The 15,087-nt window shown below is 53.1% G+C and overlaps 3 protein-coding genes across 3 annotated transcripts; 1 reads left to right on the forward strand and 2 right to left on the reverse strand.

Moving 5' to 3' along the window:
• Window positions 1-900: 900 nt before the first annotated feature.
• On the reverse strand, window positions 901-6,327 carry A1O5_00080 (cytokinesis protein; the record flags this gene model as incomplete). Its single annotated transcript, XM_007740701.1, has 1 exon — window positions 901-6,327. The coding sequence occupies one exon, from the start codon at window positions 6,325-6,327 to the stop codon at window positions 901-903; it is 5,427 nt and encodes a 1,808-aa protein (XP_007738891.1).
• A 1,580-nt stretch (window positions 6,328-7,907) lies between these two features.
• On the forward strand, window positions 7,908-8,657 carry A1O5_00081 (uncharacterized protein; the record flags this gene model as incomplete). The annotated part of the gene is made up of 2 exons (XM_007740702.1): window positions 7,908-8,036; window positions 8,094-8,657. The coding sequence occupies 2 exons, from the start codon at window positions 7,908-7,910 to the stop codon at window positions 8,655-8,657; spliced, it is 693 nt and encodes a 230-aa protein (XP_007738892.1).
• A 933-nt stretch (window positions 8,658-9,590) lies between these two features.
• A1O5_00082 (transcription factor STE12) lies at window positions 9,591-11,735 on the reverse strand (the record flags this gene model as incomplete). The annotated part of the gene is made up of 3 exons (XM_007740703.1): window positions 9,591-9,852; window positions 9,904-9,987; window positions 10,045-11,735. 3 exons carry the CDS (start codon window positions 11,733-11,735, stop codon window positions 9,591-9,593), a joined length of 2,037 nt encoding a protein of 678 aa, XP_007738893.1.
• Between the last annotated feature and the right edge of the window lie 3,352 nt (window positions 11,736-15,087).

Raw genomic sequence — 15,087 nt, forward strand, 5'->3', positions numbered from 1 at the left:
TTCTTTGTCTAGAGGCCGTGTTGGCAGGCTGTCTTCCTCTCCGCGCCACGTTCGCTGCCGCCCATGTCATGGTTGAGGTGTTCAGGGTGCTGGACCTTAGGTCACGTGATATTTTTGTCATGTGACCCGAGAGATGGGGTTAGGTGATGGCAGGTGACAGGCAGTGCCAACGGAAGTGACAAAGGCAGTGACTGCCCAACCGCAAACATATATTTGCGTCAAAGGAAACAAGAGAACCTAGATAGTCAACCAATCCAAATATCTTGCCTCTAGTTTCCTACAGAATGTTGCCGCCCTTGGTAATACCTCTTGGCCCCTGACCACCCGTCTCCGCCTTCGTCTCTGTCGTTTTTGTCAGGGTTAATTGATCGCCTGCCTGAGCAAGAGACTAGAGCTTCTCCTACAGCTCCCAGATGAAGTGTCTCGTACCTTTCCCAACTCAACAATGGACCAACCCATTGGAGGGAGATAATGCTGATGTCCGCAGGACGCGGAAACTAACAGAGACGCGAGATGGAACGAGCTATAAGAGTAAACAAATGGATTTGGATGGCGATGTTGCTCGTCCACGATCTTCATGAGGGACACTACTTGGGTATTTCTGTTCCAGTCTTTCTCGGAACGAAGAAATGCCACCTTCAAGTGCAGTTTGTCTCATTTGCTGCCGTGGATGATTGTTATAGCTACACAAGAATATTTCACACCCTGATACTGATGTGCTTGGGGTCCCCAGGTCCAACTCTAGCAAATGCTGTCTTCCTCCTATTCGGAACAATTATTCTGCTGGGGGTATCTTTTGCATGTAAGTAGAACAACACTCGAGACGATAATGCTTCTCTTCATCCAACTCAACCCTGGTACAATGGGCAGGCGCTGTGCCCCGTTCGTTGGGTCCCAAACTCATGTTCCTTCCTCTATTCCTGAGCCAAGGCCCTCCTCTTCCTTCCGTTCATCTTTTTGATGAGCCTCAAATTCATCATCATCCGTCGGACTGACGATGATCGCTGGCGGTGGCTGTGAGGCCACGGGACTCAAAGTGCCCTCGGACGATCGTTTGTCCTCCGTAGGAGAGGAGCCATCGTAGGCTCCATCCTGGCCGCTCTTTTCTTCTGTCTTCGTCTCAGTCGGGGACACTATAGATTCTCTTGCGACACTGCTGGTGCTTTGGTGTGCTGTCCGGCGTCTCATCCTTCGCGCTTTGCGTTCTTCATCAGCTCCCTCGCGCCTCCTCCGAACATCAAGTTCGTCGCCTGTTGATGGAGCAGAGCTTCTCATTTCCTGAAGAGCCCTCAAAGCCCGATCGGCGACATCTTCGCTTTCACTGATGTCCCCTCTGCCGCTAGTGCCGTCTGTGCTAAGATTATCTTCATTGGCTTTCTCTCCCAGACCAGCAAGACCGCGACTCTCTTCCACCCCGTCTTTGATTTGAAGCTCGGGAAGTTGCTGGCCGCTGGCAATTCTTTGATCGTGTCTCTCTTTTAGCCTAGCCCGTCTCCTTCGATCACGTTGATCTTTCACTTGCGGCGCTGCAGCTCGCAGTTTCTCGAGTAAGGTTTCCATGGCGCCATTAGCAGGAGGACTACCAGGTGTTTCAGCGCCGCTTGCTCCGCCGCTCGCGTTGGCACTGGCCTGGGCCCTCTTCCGAGCGAGACTTGCTTCGAGGCGTCGTTTGTTCTCTTCCATAGCCATATTCTTCTCTCGTGACTTCTTCCATTCCGTGACGAAGCCGCCAAGCTTACCGAAGAACTCCCTGCGGGCATTCTCATCTTGATTATCTTCGCCAAAATAGGTCATTATGTCATCGTACGTCCTTGATGCCTCGTCCAGGAAGAGTCGGAGTTGTTCTGCCTTTCGCCTTGCCTCTTTCATGGACCTTTGTACGACTTGCGCTACACGATCTTGAGGATGGAACTTCTTAGAATCGCTCAAATTGCCGGCGTCCAGTGAAGACTGAACGTTCTTGATATTGTCGATGTACTTCTTTGCGTCCTGGCGCAATTGGTCAACATTGAGCTTTGCGGCAGGAATGACGCCAGCAATATCCTCTACAAAGCCCTCCCATTGAGAATACTGATTGCGAACGATGCGTTCGATAAGGTCGGCGAACGTGGTCTCGTTCTTGTCATCCTTTACCATGCCCAACCGCGCAAGAGAGCTAAGTTTGAAGCCAGAGGCTTGCTTGTTTGAGTCGTTCATGTAGTTTCCGATATCAAGGATGAGGGCTAAGACGCTCATGAGAGAGGTTGAGTCCCGAATAGCTTCGGAAATGTTGACTACATCCTTCAGCTTGCCGGAGATATCATCGTACTCTTGTTCGTAACTTCGTGTTAGAGCGAGAGCTCGCATTCTGGCTTTCCAGTAGTGATGTAACTCGTAAGCCGTCTGGAGGTAGATCTGATCTTCCCTTGTCAACTCAGACGGATCTTGCTCACGCTTCGAAGTCAAGGCATCAGGTCCGGTCCAGTCTTTGCTATATGGTGCCATGAGTTTAGCGATATTTTCGGGAATCGTGCAAAGATCTTCTCTTTGTAGGAAATCCATGACCACGTTGTTATCGAGAACCTCCTTGTCGCAGTGGATGATCTTGCGCACCACCTCTTCGGCTGAATCATTTTTGAACTTAGCCATCGAGACGTGGAAGTTCCTCATCATGTCGCTACTGATGATCTGCTTCTTGTCATTCTTGCCCTTGCTACCTGCTCCGCCGATGATCTTGATCTCTTTCGCAATGAAAAGCTTCTCAACTTCGTCAAGGACGCCCTTGCGCTGTAATTCGCGGTACTTCTCTTCCTTGGACTCGGCGTTCACGTTCTCTGCCCAGACGGTGACTTGGGGCGTGTCAACTTTGTCCCAATGGAAGGCTTTCAGTTTCTTCTTCGGTCGCATGATAGGATTCTTAAGCATAGGCACAGGCACCACTGGTGACTGGGGCAAGAAATGTCCATGCTGGGGACCGGGCAGAGCTGGAGCGCCTGGGGGAGGCGGCGGTGGCGGGGGAATGGGCGATAACGGACTCATGGGTAGAGAACCAGGAGGAGGCGGCGGAGGCGGAGGGGGGCCACCGGTGAAGCCCGGCATGGAGGGAGTAGCTGGAGAGATGGGCATGCCTGGAAGAGGCGGAGGAGGCGGTGGTGGAGGTGGCGGAGGTGCACCGGTTCCGAACCCGGCAATCAAGGCGGCAGACGCTGGATCTGACGGTGGCGGCGGCGGAGGAGGTGGAGGTGGAGGAGGTGGCCCATTGAACTTGGCTTCCGCTTGTCCCTCATCGGGAGGAGTCTTGGGAGACTCAGACTCCAGGCTCGGGTGGCTTGGTCCAGTTGTGACACCACCATCATCTCCTTCCCCTGCCTCCTCGTCACTTTCGTTGTTGATCTTCTTGACCTTTGAAGCAAGCTCGTCGAGGAGGTTGCTTTGTTGATTTTGTTGATCTGCGCTGATCTTCGGCCTTTTGTACTCGACAAGTCGCGGCTTCTCAAAGACAACATCTTCTTCCACTTCCGAGTCCTGGTCCGCTTCTTCACTAATTGCGAGCGCCTCCAATGCGGCTCTCCTGGGTCCTTTGTGGGCATTGCTACGATGGACGCTTCCCATAACACTATTGGTGAGGTGTCGTCGCGTCTGCTCCTGGAAATCGGCATCAATCACGTCGTCCATCTTTTCGCGAAGCTCTCTAAGTCGATCGGAAGGCCCTGTCTGGCCCCAGACTTTCCCTTCCAATTTGAATTGTGTCTTGGTGCGCTCGAGGTTGCGCTCTAGGCGCTCCATCAACTTCTCCCGGTCCAAAATGCCTGCCAGTTGAGCAGGGTCTTGAGGTGCGGTGCCCTCCTTAGCAGCACGGGAAGCTGCGACATCCTGGGCATCTCGAAGCATGAGGTAAAGCTCTCTCGTCTCTAACTCGTTGCGTTGCAATTCTTGAGCTCTGATTCGTTGGAGTTCAGCCACCTCCGACTTCAAAGACTCGGCTTGCCTGGATTGCATTTCGATGATGCCAGCTTGTTCTTCGATCTGTTTCTGCAGCTTCTTCACCAACCCATCAGCACCCATGGCGATCTGAGCTGCCATTTCATCCCTTTCGGCAAGGGCTGCCTCGGCGATCTGCCTCGACTCCGTGGCTTCGTCAAAAGCAATTCGCGCCTCGTCGTCAGTATGCAGTCGATCCAATAAACTTTGAACCGTGAAATTGAGGCTCTGTTTGAGATCCATATCCGGCAGTCGCCTGTCCATGGCCACATAGCTGAGCATCGAATCCACAAGCTGGAACATCCTCAGACGCTCATCGGCGTTGTTCTCTCTAAGTAACAACATGTGCTGCATTGCCGAGATGAAGTAGTCTTGGGTTCTCGTGCCGTGGACTTTCGACATGATGGCGTCCGTGATTTGCATTGGATCTGTCATATCCTTGACCTCGCCTTCGATACTCTCGACCATGCTGCTCCCTTCGCGCTGTAAGAGATCCTCATAGTCGATCGCCTCGTTTTCACGGAACTTCGCAATTTGTTTGTCAATCACGTCGTACTGAAAAGACTCCATCTTCACCAGAATTCGCTTGATCCCGCAAGCAATAAACTGGGCTCTGATATGGCATCGTAATTGCAGGTCTCGATCTGGAGCATCCACCAACATGTTGATCAGGACGAGCGTAGCAACGGCGTATTCCATGAGAAGGTTTTCCATGCCAATACCACCACTCCGAACCTCTTCGCTGGCTCCTACCAGGCTGCCCATTTTGCCTCGGCCGTCGATGGTGACTTCCACGATGCGCATCCAGGCGTCGAAGCGACCATTCTCACTCATTTGGTTCTTGACAAAATCCATAGCTTGTAGCACCTTGAGGTGACCCTGGCCTTGGTCCCAGTGGCAGAGGAACGTCAAAACTTCGCTGACCAGTTTCCTCGTGGTAAGCCTTGGAGAAATGAGACAGGTCGCCAGAGCCACCGGTATCTGTTCGTGCTTCAAAGCGTCATCAGCGCCGTATTTGTTGTTCATCAGCGCTTTCAGACATTTGACTATATCGTATTCCCGGTCCAGGTCCTTATCGGTTGAGGCAACAGAGCTGACGGGCGTCGGGCCATTAGCCTGACGTCGGTTGATCTTCATTAAGACACTGGTCAAAGCAATCTGACCCTGTGCTTCGATGAATGCTTTAACCCAACTGATGGGCTGGGTTCGCAGACTGACACTCAGACTTTGCAGCTGTTTGGAGGTGATGCTGTTATCTAGAATCTTTTTGACGTACCACTCGGGGGTGCCCTCGACATCTTTAGATACTGGTCCATCAAGAGCTCCTGTCTGTCTCGCTTGCTGTCTCCTTTTCTGCTCACCTTGCCATTCGGTCAACTTGTCTTGATGCACAAGCGTCCATTTCTTTGCGGGCGCATACGCCATCATTTGTCGTCTGGCTTGCTCGGGCAGATTTTGCCAGCCACGTTTGTGCATCAGCTGCAGGAACAACTTCTCAATCTCTGCATCGCTTTGAGGTTTAGGAAGGTAAAACCCGGCCGGGGTAAAAGAGGTGGTCGAGCTGAAGGGTGAGGCTTGTTGGGCAGGCCAGCCCGAGTGTGAACTAATCTTTGATAATCTGGAATGAGTGGGAGAAATTACTGTAACAGAAGAGTCGGAATCCTGCCGTGGAGGCATTGCCGTTCGCGACGAGCTCTCCGAGGAGAAGAGGCTGGAGCCTCTAGTGGCTGTAGAAGTAGTTGATTTTATGCTAGCGCCGTCAAACGATCTCCTTTGTCCCGACCCAGAGTATGAATCACTGGTTGATACCGAGTCATAGGTTCCATGTTGAGGACCATGGCTGCTCCCTGGCCGACCCCATTGTTGATATTTTGTGCCTCGATCCCCTGCTTGACTGGACGCCATCGTGATGCCAGTTGCGCTCGACGAGTGTGGAGGCGGGCGAGGCCCGGTGGGGTGTGACGATCCATTCGATATTCCATTGATGGCAGGGTACTGATGAAAATCAGAACCCCTCGCAAGTTGGTACGGTTGTGGATCTTTTCGCGTTGGTACTTGCTCGTCTCGGGGGAGATAGTCCACCGTTACTGGTGCTTGCCCACCTGCAGTCGTGGCAGAGTATGGGATAGAGGTGATGACCCCGGCGGTCATGGCTAGACCTAAAGCATCAGGATCTTGGCCATCATTGGATGCAACCGATTCTCTTTTCGAATGACGCGAGCCCCAGGAGCCGTTTGTGTTGGAAGAATCGAGACTCCCACTCCCTTCGTGGCGACTGTCTGCCTTCGTGTCTCGGTTGCGTCTAAAGAACCCTTTGCTTGCGGACGACTGTCTGGTCGTCTTGTCGTTCTGGATTACCTGGGGCATACTCGGTGGCGCGCAGGCAAGCCAACAGGACGCATGTGTACAATGATGCGGTTGTTATGCCCCCGAAAGGGGAAGTCCACCTCTTTGTGACTTTTCTTCCCCTCTTTTCCAAACAACCCTGGTTCTGTGACGTTCTCGGCTTCGGCTGTAGGTGGCGGATATTTATCCTTGCATGATGCCCTGCGCTTTCTGATACTGATACACCTAGTTTCCAACACAAGGGATATCGGCAGCGAGCACGTGTTTTGGCTAAATTGGTCGCTTGGTGTCGTTGAACAAAGAGGAAACAGGATCGTTCAGCTGGCGAGGCGGTAAACAATTGGGCGTGATTGCAGACAATGAAACGGCGTATTTATTGGCCGCGGACGTCAGCGAGCGCTATAACCAAGTGAGCGGGAGCAAAAAGACTGGAACAAAGCGAGGGGGGAAATGCTGGCTTGCAAACAGAGATAAAACGACGCTTTGACACGGCCGCTCAGGTTTGCGGCGTTTGTCGAAAAAGTTCGTGAGGGCGATGGTGGTGGTAGTGGTGGTGGTGATGGACGACGGTCAAAATGTGCCAGCGTCCCGTCAGGCGTGAATTGCATTGCAGTGTCCGTCCGCGTCCAAGAGCCACCGAGCCAAACAGCAAATGATGATCTCGAGTGTCCTTGCTTTTTAGGCGTTGTGGGTTACCTGGTGGGTGCTGGTGGGTGCCACAGGTGCTTGGTGCCTGCCTGCCAGGGGTTCAATCAACAGTCTTTGGCGGCGTTTCTTGGTGCACTTGACTGCTTAAGCGGCTGAAGCGGCGCCGCCATAGACCAATGGACTTGAGCTACGGGCCCCCGTTAGAGCCGCTTAAGTACTTAAGTAGGGTAGTTTAGGTGCGAGTAAGTACCTACTTAGGGAACACGCCCTCGACGCCTCCCTAGGCCTTGGGCTAGGGTCTGCCATCTGCGATCGGCGCCCACTTCCAACTAAGTAGTAGCAACTGCGCCGCAAGTCATCCCTTTCGCTCAGTCCCAAGCTAAACCAATCTCAACTGCTGCTCCTGCACGCGATACAAGCATGCCAATGAACACTGTAATATCTCGTACGGAGTATGCTGTGCAGTACCGTCCAGAGGCAATCTGTGGTCCCTCATCTCGTTGAATAACGCCCCATCGAACCTGTTCGTTTCTGTCCTCGGAATCCTTGGCCAGCCGTGATCCGGGCTCTCAACTTCCGTTCATGATCACAACGCACTGATTCATGCGAAGGCTGACACTTGCACTGCACCTGCTATTCTACACATGGTGCACACGACAGGACGTCCTCCGTACCTAGAAAAGAGTCTGAATAGGACAAGTGTCTACAAGTACAGTTGGCACCCAGGTACTCGACATCTCGAGACCGTCACCCCTTCAGCTCCCACTCTCGAACCGCCCCTCCTGGCTTCGGTCTGGACAGTGGACACCACCAAGCTTGCCAGATTGGGTGCGCCTAATCTCATGACGGACATTCGACTCGAGCACCTCACTCCATAATATTCCGTACGGAATATATATTGCAGCTTTCCTTCCCCCTCGTCTCTTCCTGCCGCCGAGTATGGCGGCGTAACAATGGGCTTCCCCTCCAGGCGCTCGCTGCCCAGCACGATCGTTAGGACTGAAGACGCACCGCCAGCTCCGGTCAGCACCACAGCTGGCAGCGGCGCCATGGCTGGGTCAGGGTTCATGAACTTCTCCAGGGTACGAGTCTCTTCTGAATCAAACGGGGATTATTCACAGGACTGACTGGTGGCACAGACGATCCTTCTTCCTCTGTTCATTTCTCTCGCTCTCTACCTCCTGGCGTTCCACGTCTTACTGCCTCTCTATCGCCGTCACCGAGCCCGATATTCCCAGTACCTCCCTTTACCACTCCAATCCGTACAGTCCGCCTCTATTTCTCTCTCCACCCGCCTTTTCCACTCAATGATCCCTGCTTCCGCACGCTTCATACTACCAGCAGTCTTCGCCCGTTTCTTCGTTCCCTCAGCATGGTCATACCGCCCCACGCGAGGCCGGTCAAACAGCATTGTCAGCGCCGATGAGGGCACTCTCTTTGATGAAGAATCTGGTGAGGCGATGGTGGGATTCGACGCCCAGGAACGGAGCCGGAGACGGGATGCCATGGAGAGGCAAGTTTCCAACATGGATGCTGCCACCAGGACTGTGAGTCGCAGTGGTGGTATCGGAGGGGTACCCAACTCGGATTCGGATCGACGACTAAGTCGAGACTTAGAGGAAGGATTCCGTGATGATTCTGACGAGGATGACGAGGATGATCAGGTCGTGGTCGGGAGGAGGAGTAGCAGTGCTCGGACATGAACTGGAATACGATGCCACGAGTAAAATATTCTTTTGAATTACAGGTGGAGGATAAACAACGCGATTTCTCTCCCGACTCTGAGATGCTATATGCTAGGACAGTGACCCCTCACGTCCGGCTTGAACTAGAGGACTCTTTCAGCCATCGCTCTGCGAGACGCGTTATCAAAATTCACGTAATCGAAAGGAACCCGAAAGAGGGTTATGCATCGTGCTGAGTCTCGCCCCTTAGCCTCATCATCATTCTGTTGAAATTACAATTCAGACGGTCGCTCAGTCAAGAATATCAAAAGCAAATGTAGGCTATGAGGTTCAAAGACGCATCGAAGACAGCTTTACTCCACAAATGACCGAGGTAGACTGAACTACAAGAGATGAAAGCGAGCTGCGTGTTCCTACAGGTTCCTATGACTATGTTCCCAGGTGCGCGTTCTGGAGCCATTTTTACGGGCCTGTAGATTCCGGATATCAGGTTTCAAATACGGTTGACACGGATGGAGGTGGGTCTAGAGGTTGTTCTGACGCCAGAAAGCATTGTTTTTGTCCCTTTTTCTTATAGCATAGATGAATAGATAAAAGTGGCTATATATGTACAGTTGGTCCAGCAGATTGCCAAAGCTCCAGTCCTCATGGTAGATGACAGAGATAGCTACTTTTCGTCTCAGGCAGGAGACGAGGAACAAAATAAATGGGGGAGAATGTCACCATTCAGCTTCTCGCTGAGGGCGCTGTCCAGCATCAAAAGGCCTCACCAACAACTTGCCATCTCGTAAAACCAACAAATGCATAGAGCTCTGGTTCGTCATGCGCACGGTCCCGTTGCCTCACCAGGTATAAAACGGGCCTTGCGGTAAAACAATAAAAAGCATAAGAATTTCCTTTTCCGTCCTCGCAGGTGAATCATTCAGCAGTTGCAACATGCATGTCTCAGGTCTACAAGTTTTGCAGCATCGAAGGTTGAACAAGCTGACTGGGGGCCATCATTGGCTGAGAAGTCATTGGCTGCATGACGAGCGTTGATGGAGGGGGCATGGACATAGCCATCATGCCAGAAACGCTCGTGGGTCGGGTAACTTCATCTGGGGACGAGAGCTCGTCCATGGAGCCGAAATCATTCTCTTCAGTCTCCATTTCTTCTTCACTGGTCACTGGGGCGGGTTGACCATCTTGTTGAGATTCATGGGTTCGGCGGTGTCTGCAGATTGTCAGTCTCAACGTCGAAGATTTGAGTCACGTGTGTACTCACTGAGCCAGGTTGTCGGATCGTGAAAACGCCTTGTTGCAGTAAGGGCAGACATAGGGACGTTCTTGGGTGTGGGTTCGGACATGTCTAGCGGTCACACGTGTCAGTAAGCGCCAAGCAAGATCACAGGGGCGTCAGGCATACCGCTTGAGGTGCTCAAGGCGCTTGAAAAGCCGCCCGCAGCTGGGGATTGGGCATGAATGAGATTTGTATGGTACACCAAGTTCCATCATGGTTGCACTTCGTGCTCTGCGCACGGGCCCTGGCCTCTCTAACCGGACTGCGGGGCTAGCTTGGAGTGAGTGAATGTGCATATCATCTCCCATGAGACTAGGCATGGGTTCAGTGCCAGCCGGCATCCCGAGGGAGTGTGTTGGGTCCTCCTCGAGGCTCGGTAATGGCGTGCTTCGTCGGGAGAAATCAGCGAGATGATCGCGATTGACGACCGAGGAAGCGTAACTGTGTGCAAGACCAGGAGGAGACTGGTCGCCGGACTCATCGCCTTCCGCAATAGGCAAAACAGAGCTCGACATAGACCGGCGAAGATCGCTAGGCCTTTGAGGGAGATGTGCCTTGATTCCGTGAGTAACTTGAGCAACGGCATTGGCAGCCACCGCATTCATGATGGACGATGGGATCGATGAGCGCCGCCTCCTTGCCTTGTAGGTGGGAGAGCCTTCAATCACCGAGTAGACGTTCGCAGGGGGGAACGGTCGTGGTGCAGTTACGTGAAGTGGGCCTGCAAGGGTAGGTGGCAATGAAGCCATTGGATTATAAGCCGGCATAGGCTGCATCTCTGGGATAGCAGAGTAGAGGCCAGTGTCCTCATTGGCAATATACGCAGGCTCGGCGCCAGGAATGGCATGTTGTGGTGGTGTAATGGGCTCATACGAGAGACCGCGAGTGCTGTAATCCTCGAAATGTGACGACACGAATGAAGGAGCTGGGGAATACTCCATGTATGCAGGCATGGAAGCATGACGAATGTGGGCGCGATCGTAGGCGACGTGGGAGAAATCCGGCTCTCGAGACATCGCCGTAGCGGAAAGGGGGGTTGGCAGGTTGCTCTGCATGCTCATGCTAGTATACATGGTCTGCGGCTGCTCCTGAGATCGTGGCATCTGAGGAGGCACCATTGGAGGAGGCATCGAATCCGCTGCACGTAGGACAGGCGAGGTCGACTGGGAGTAGGTCACATTTGCGTTTGCGGTCGCAAAGGAGGACGAGCTAGCCTGCTGGGCCTTTGTGAGTTGCTCAAACAGCGATTGCGACGAGTCGAATTCAAATGAGAGCGCTGGCTCCGCCACTGCTTTAGTCGTCGCCTCCTGGCCCATTTTCTCGCGCTTCAGATCTCTCTCCAGAGCATCAAGAAATAGGCGGTCATGAGGCACGCTGTACCAGTAAAAGACCTTCTGTTTCTTCTGCGTCCGGATGCAATTATTTTTGTACAGGAAGTCCAAAAAAGGGCTTTTAGGTTCCTCCAGTGATGCGTCCGTGCCTGACTTCAGGTTGCGCAGGTCTGAGAAAATGCCTTCCTCGAACTTCTTGGGGTTCTTGACTGGTCGGCCGAACGCCTGGAAACGGAAAGATAGACATCTCACAATGTCGGTGCCGGAGATGTGGAATAGGTTGTTCCATAAAACGCAGGAGACATATTCGCCCGTGGGAAGGAGGAATCTGCGAATAAGAGAATCGGGACTCCAGTCCACGGGCGCGGAAATGAGAAAATATTTGAGGTTGTCCACTTGCTGCAGGGCGACTTGCGCATCCTGGGGCAAGCTCTGCTGTGCCTCGTTTGAGAGCATAAAGGTCTCTGGCTTCTGAGGTTGGGCCATTGGCGCACCACTCGAGGGAAACATCGCAGCTGTAGGAGAAATCGACAACGCTATCCAAACGTCGACGGAAACAAGCGGAGGGGTTGTTGGCTGCCTTCACTGACTCGGAGTGAATATTGTTGTTCAATACATGCAATATATGGAAGTATATCGGGGTCTATTTCTCGTTCAATTGAAGGGGAAAGGGTTCTTGTTCTTGTTCTTGTTCTTCGCCGGAATGAGGACAACTGCGGAGGGAAACGATCGTTGGTGACGGTCGGACCACAAACAACACAGCGCAGTAGGAGGATGCTGATGTGTATAGCGAATGTGTTCGATGATGTAAATGGAGTCAGTGCGAGAGACCAGCTTCGCAAAACGTCCAGACGTGGTAGAGCTCCTGTCTCGAGTTCGCGGGAAGCGAGGACAGGTGAAACGAAAGTGGGTTAAGGAGAGAAGCTAGTCTCTCAATAGTCCTCAGAGCAACGCCGAGTACAGGAAGTGAAGGTCGACAAGGAAGAAGGACTGGGAGGATGCTGTAGCAACAAAAGAGGTTGAAACAAATCGAGGAGTGATAGAGGTGCAGAGGGAATAAGTGGAAGAGGGAAAAAAGGGCAGAGAGGAAAAGGCGAAGGGTGAGACCGGGACCAGCAGGACCAGCGAGCAAGCGAGAGACAGACAGACACAACGGAGTGAGGAGAAGAGGGAAATAGAGAGACTGCGGGCGCGGATAAAAGCTGTGGGTGCTTGGGTCTCTAATACTAGTGCCCTAGGTAGTCCCCTAAAGAGCGGTCCCAACTAGCCTCATTCCCCGCTAGCTCCAGCCTAGGGATAGCGGCCAGCAGGCCTACTAGCCTAGAGAACCCGCCCGAGGAAAATCTTGGACAGGGCTGCTCTACGCTATAGTGTATGGATGCTCGTACAGGCACCGACGACGCCTGTTGGGCGGGGCCGGGGGCTATGGATGGAAAGGGGAGGGCGACATCTTGTGCTCAGTAACACTGTCACCAATAGATGTCATTCTTCCCGCCAGTCCAGCCAGCTCTTTGTCAAAGGGATGCCCGGCATCGAGCTGGGCCGGCTCCCTATCGCATAATAGCATAGCATTGGAGCCGGCTTGCCGCCTCAACAGTCAAAGGGGGGTGGTCAAGGATGACCGCGATGACCGACAAACCTCGCTCCCTTGGTTCCTGGCATTTCTCTTTTCGCTTGCACCCAAAGCGCACAGCTTAGCCGCTCCTTAGCCTCCGTTGTTGTCCCACTCTGAAGAAAATCCACGCTAGAACAGGTACCAGCACGCCTGCTCCACTTCTTGCTTCTGTTGTTGATCTTTGCTTCCCTCCTGGGACCAGAACTTCTCTGGGTCAATGGCCTCTACCACGCACCATTTCTGGCCCGCCCCCAAAACCTTCGAGCCATCTACGTATCTTCGGGACTTGCGAAATCCGTGATTTATTCAGTGACAGTGCAGCTCGATCTGGTCGAGAACTGAAACGTATACTGCATCTGATCTTCCATTTGCAGAAAAGGCGAGATGTTTGGGTCTATCGCCCGTCGTTGTACTTATACTTGCTTAGGAAATACCCTGAAAAGCATGTACGCGAACAATGGTATTGCGATTCTTGTTGACTACCACAACTAGGGACTCGGAACCTCCACAGCGAGTGCCCTTACCCAGAACGTGTATGTCCTCCGTACTCGCACGGAGGACCTATGTGGTACCCAGCGAGCCAGTAGGCATTGCCCGCGCGACCCAGCATCTTCCTTTTTGCGCGAGTGGCAACCGTGATACCATGGTAATATTCATCAGTATGGTAGGCAAAATGCTGACCCCATGAACCCGGCCAGGTTGCTATTTTGATCGTATAAGAGGGGTTATCGCGCGAGGGGAGATGTCTATCCCCACGGTCAGCGTCTCGCTGAGGCATGCAATGGTGAACGTTGAAGTCGCGAATTCATGAAACGAGTGGCTGAGAACGGCGGATCGCTTGGACGAATAGTCTCGCGTTGGCGGTTGTCTTGGGCTGCTGTCTGCCCCACCCTGGCGCGAAAAGCCACTCAGCCAACGGCTTGATGATTCAGAAACACATCTCAAACAGGCGCGGCACAGCATCGTGGAGTCTGCATGCAGAGATGCCGACATCCGCTTTGAGGGATTCCATCATTGCCCATGTTGACGCTGGGATCGGTGTGCTTCTGGCCTCTGGGTGTTCACAACTGCAACCCTCTCGCAGGCAAAAATTCAGAACGAACCCCGGTGTAAGATGGGGGTCCCATGAGTTTGATTCTTCCATGTCTGCCCCCTTTTCCTTTATATGACCAATGGCGAGATGTCTTCAATAGCTTGACACAAGGAACCCCCCACCCCAAAAGCGTGATTGTCGGCACACATTTATTGGCCAAATGCGGTTCATGCAGGTGCAGCTTCTTCGCACACTGCTTGAACCAGGCGATGACACTGTGGAGATACGAATAGGAAGTAGGTCAAGGTTGACTGAGGGCGTGATGACGGCGGCGACATAGCGTCCCAGAGGCTCGCCCTTCGTAAATCCCGTTCAGCCTCAACAGCATCAGGTACGAAGGCCTAGCAGGAGGGGAGAAGGCAGGGGAAACATGCAATTTTTCAGCTTTCTAGTGTGATTGGTGTGTTCGCTGCTGGATTGAGTTGACGGCGTGTGCAGGCACAAGCAAATCGCAGCGCTGCCCACGTGACGGAGCTGGTGCAGGCGCCGGCACCCAACGCCCTTTTTGCCCAACTTCCCATCACCAAACACCAATTACTTCCATCTCGCCAGCTTGCCGGAGTCACATCTCCCCACAATCCTTCCTACTATCTATCGTTTGACAATGGTTGGTCCCTACCGTACGTACCACGCACCGAGCACCCTCTCGTTCTCTCGTATTCTTGATCGGATGCAATTGACCGCGATGGACCTTAAAACTGGCGCGGACAGCCCTCGCTCGACCTCGCTCGACCTCGCTTGACCAACAGTTTCAGATCAGAACTTTGCGAGTCGAGAGGCAGGACAAAAGTTGGGCCGCAGTACCTTGTCGAGGCCTTTTTCCCTCTATTCGGCTTTCGCCGCCTCCAGGATCTCGACGCACGCGCCACGGCCCCTAAAAGTGGCCGATGGTGCTATGTTTCAGGTTCTGTGCAACTCGACAGCCACATTGGTCACAAAAGGGTGAACTTTGGTCCCTGAGCGATGCCAACCCCAATGTTACTTGGCTTCCAGGCATGGGTTTTTCTCCGTGGCCGAACTGATTGGGTCGTCCATCACGCCCAAGACTCAGCATGCATATCATCACTGCAGACGTCCATGCTTTCTTTGGCCACTCGTTCTGCAACTCTCTCAAGCCCCCGAAGTTTGTC

Source organism: Cladophialophora psammophila, assembly GCF_000585535.1.
Source record: "Cladophialophora psammophila CBS 110553 chromosome Unknown aczJe-supercont1.1, whole genome shotgun sequence".
NCBI classification, from domain to species: domain Eukaryota; kingdom Fungi; phylum Ascomycota; class Eurotiomycetes; order Chaetothyriales; family Herpotrichiellaceae; genus Cladophialophora; species Cladophialophora psammophila.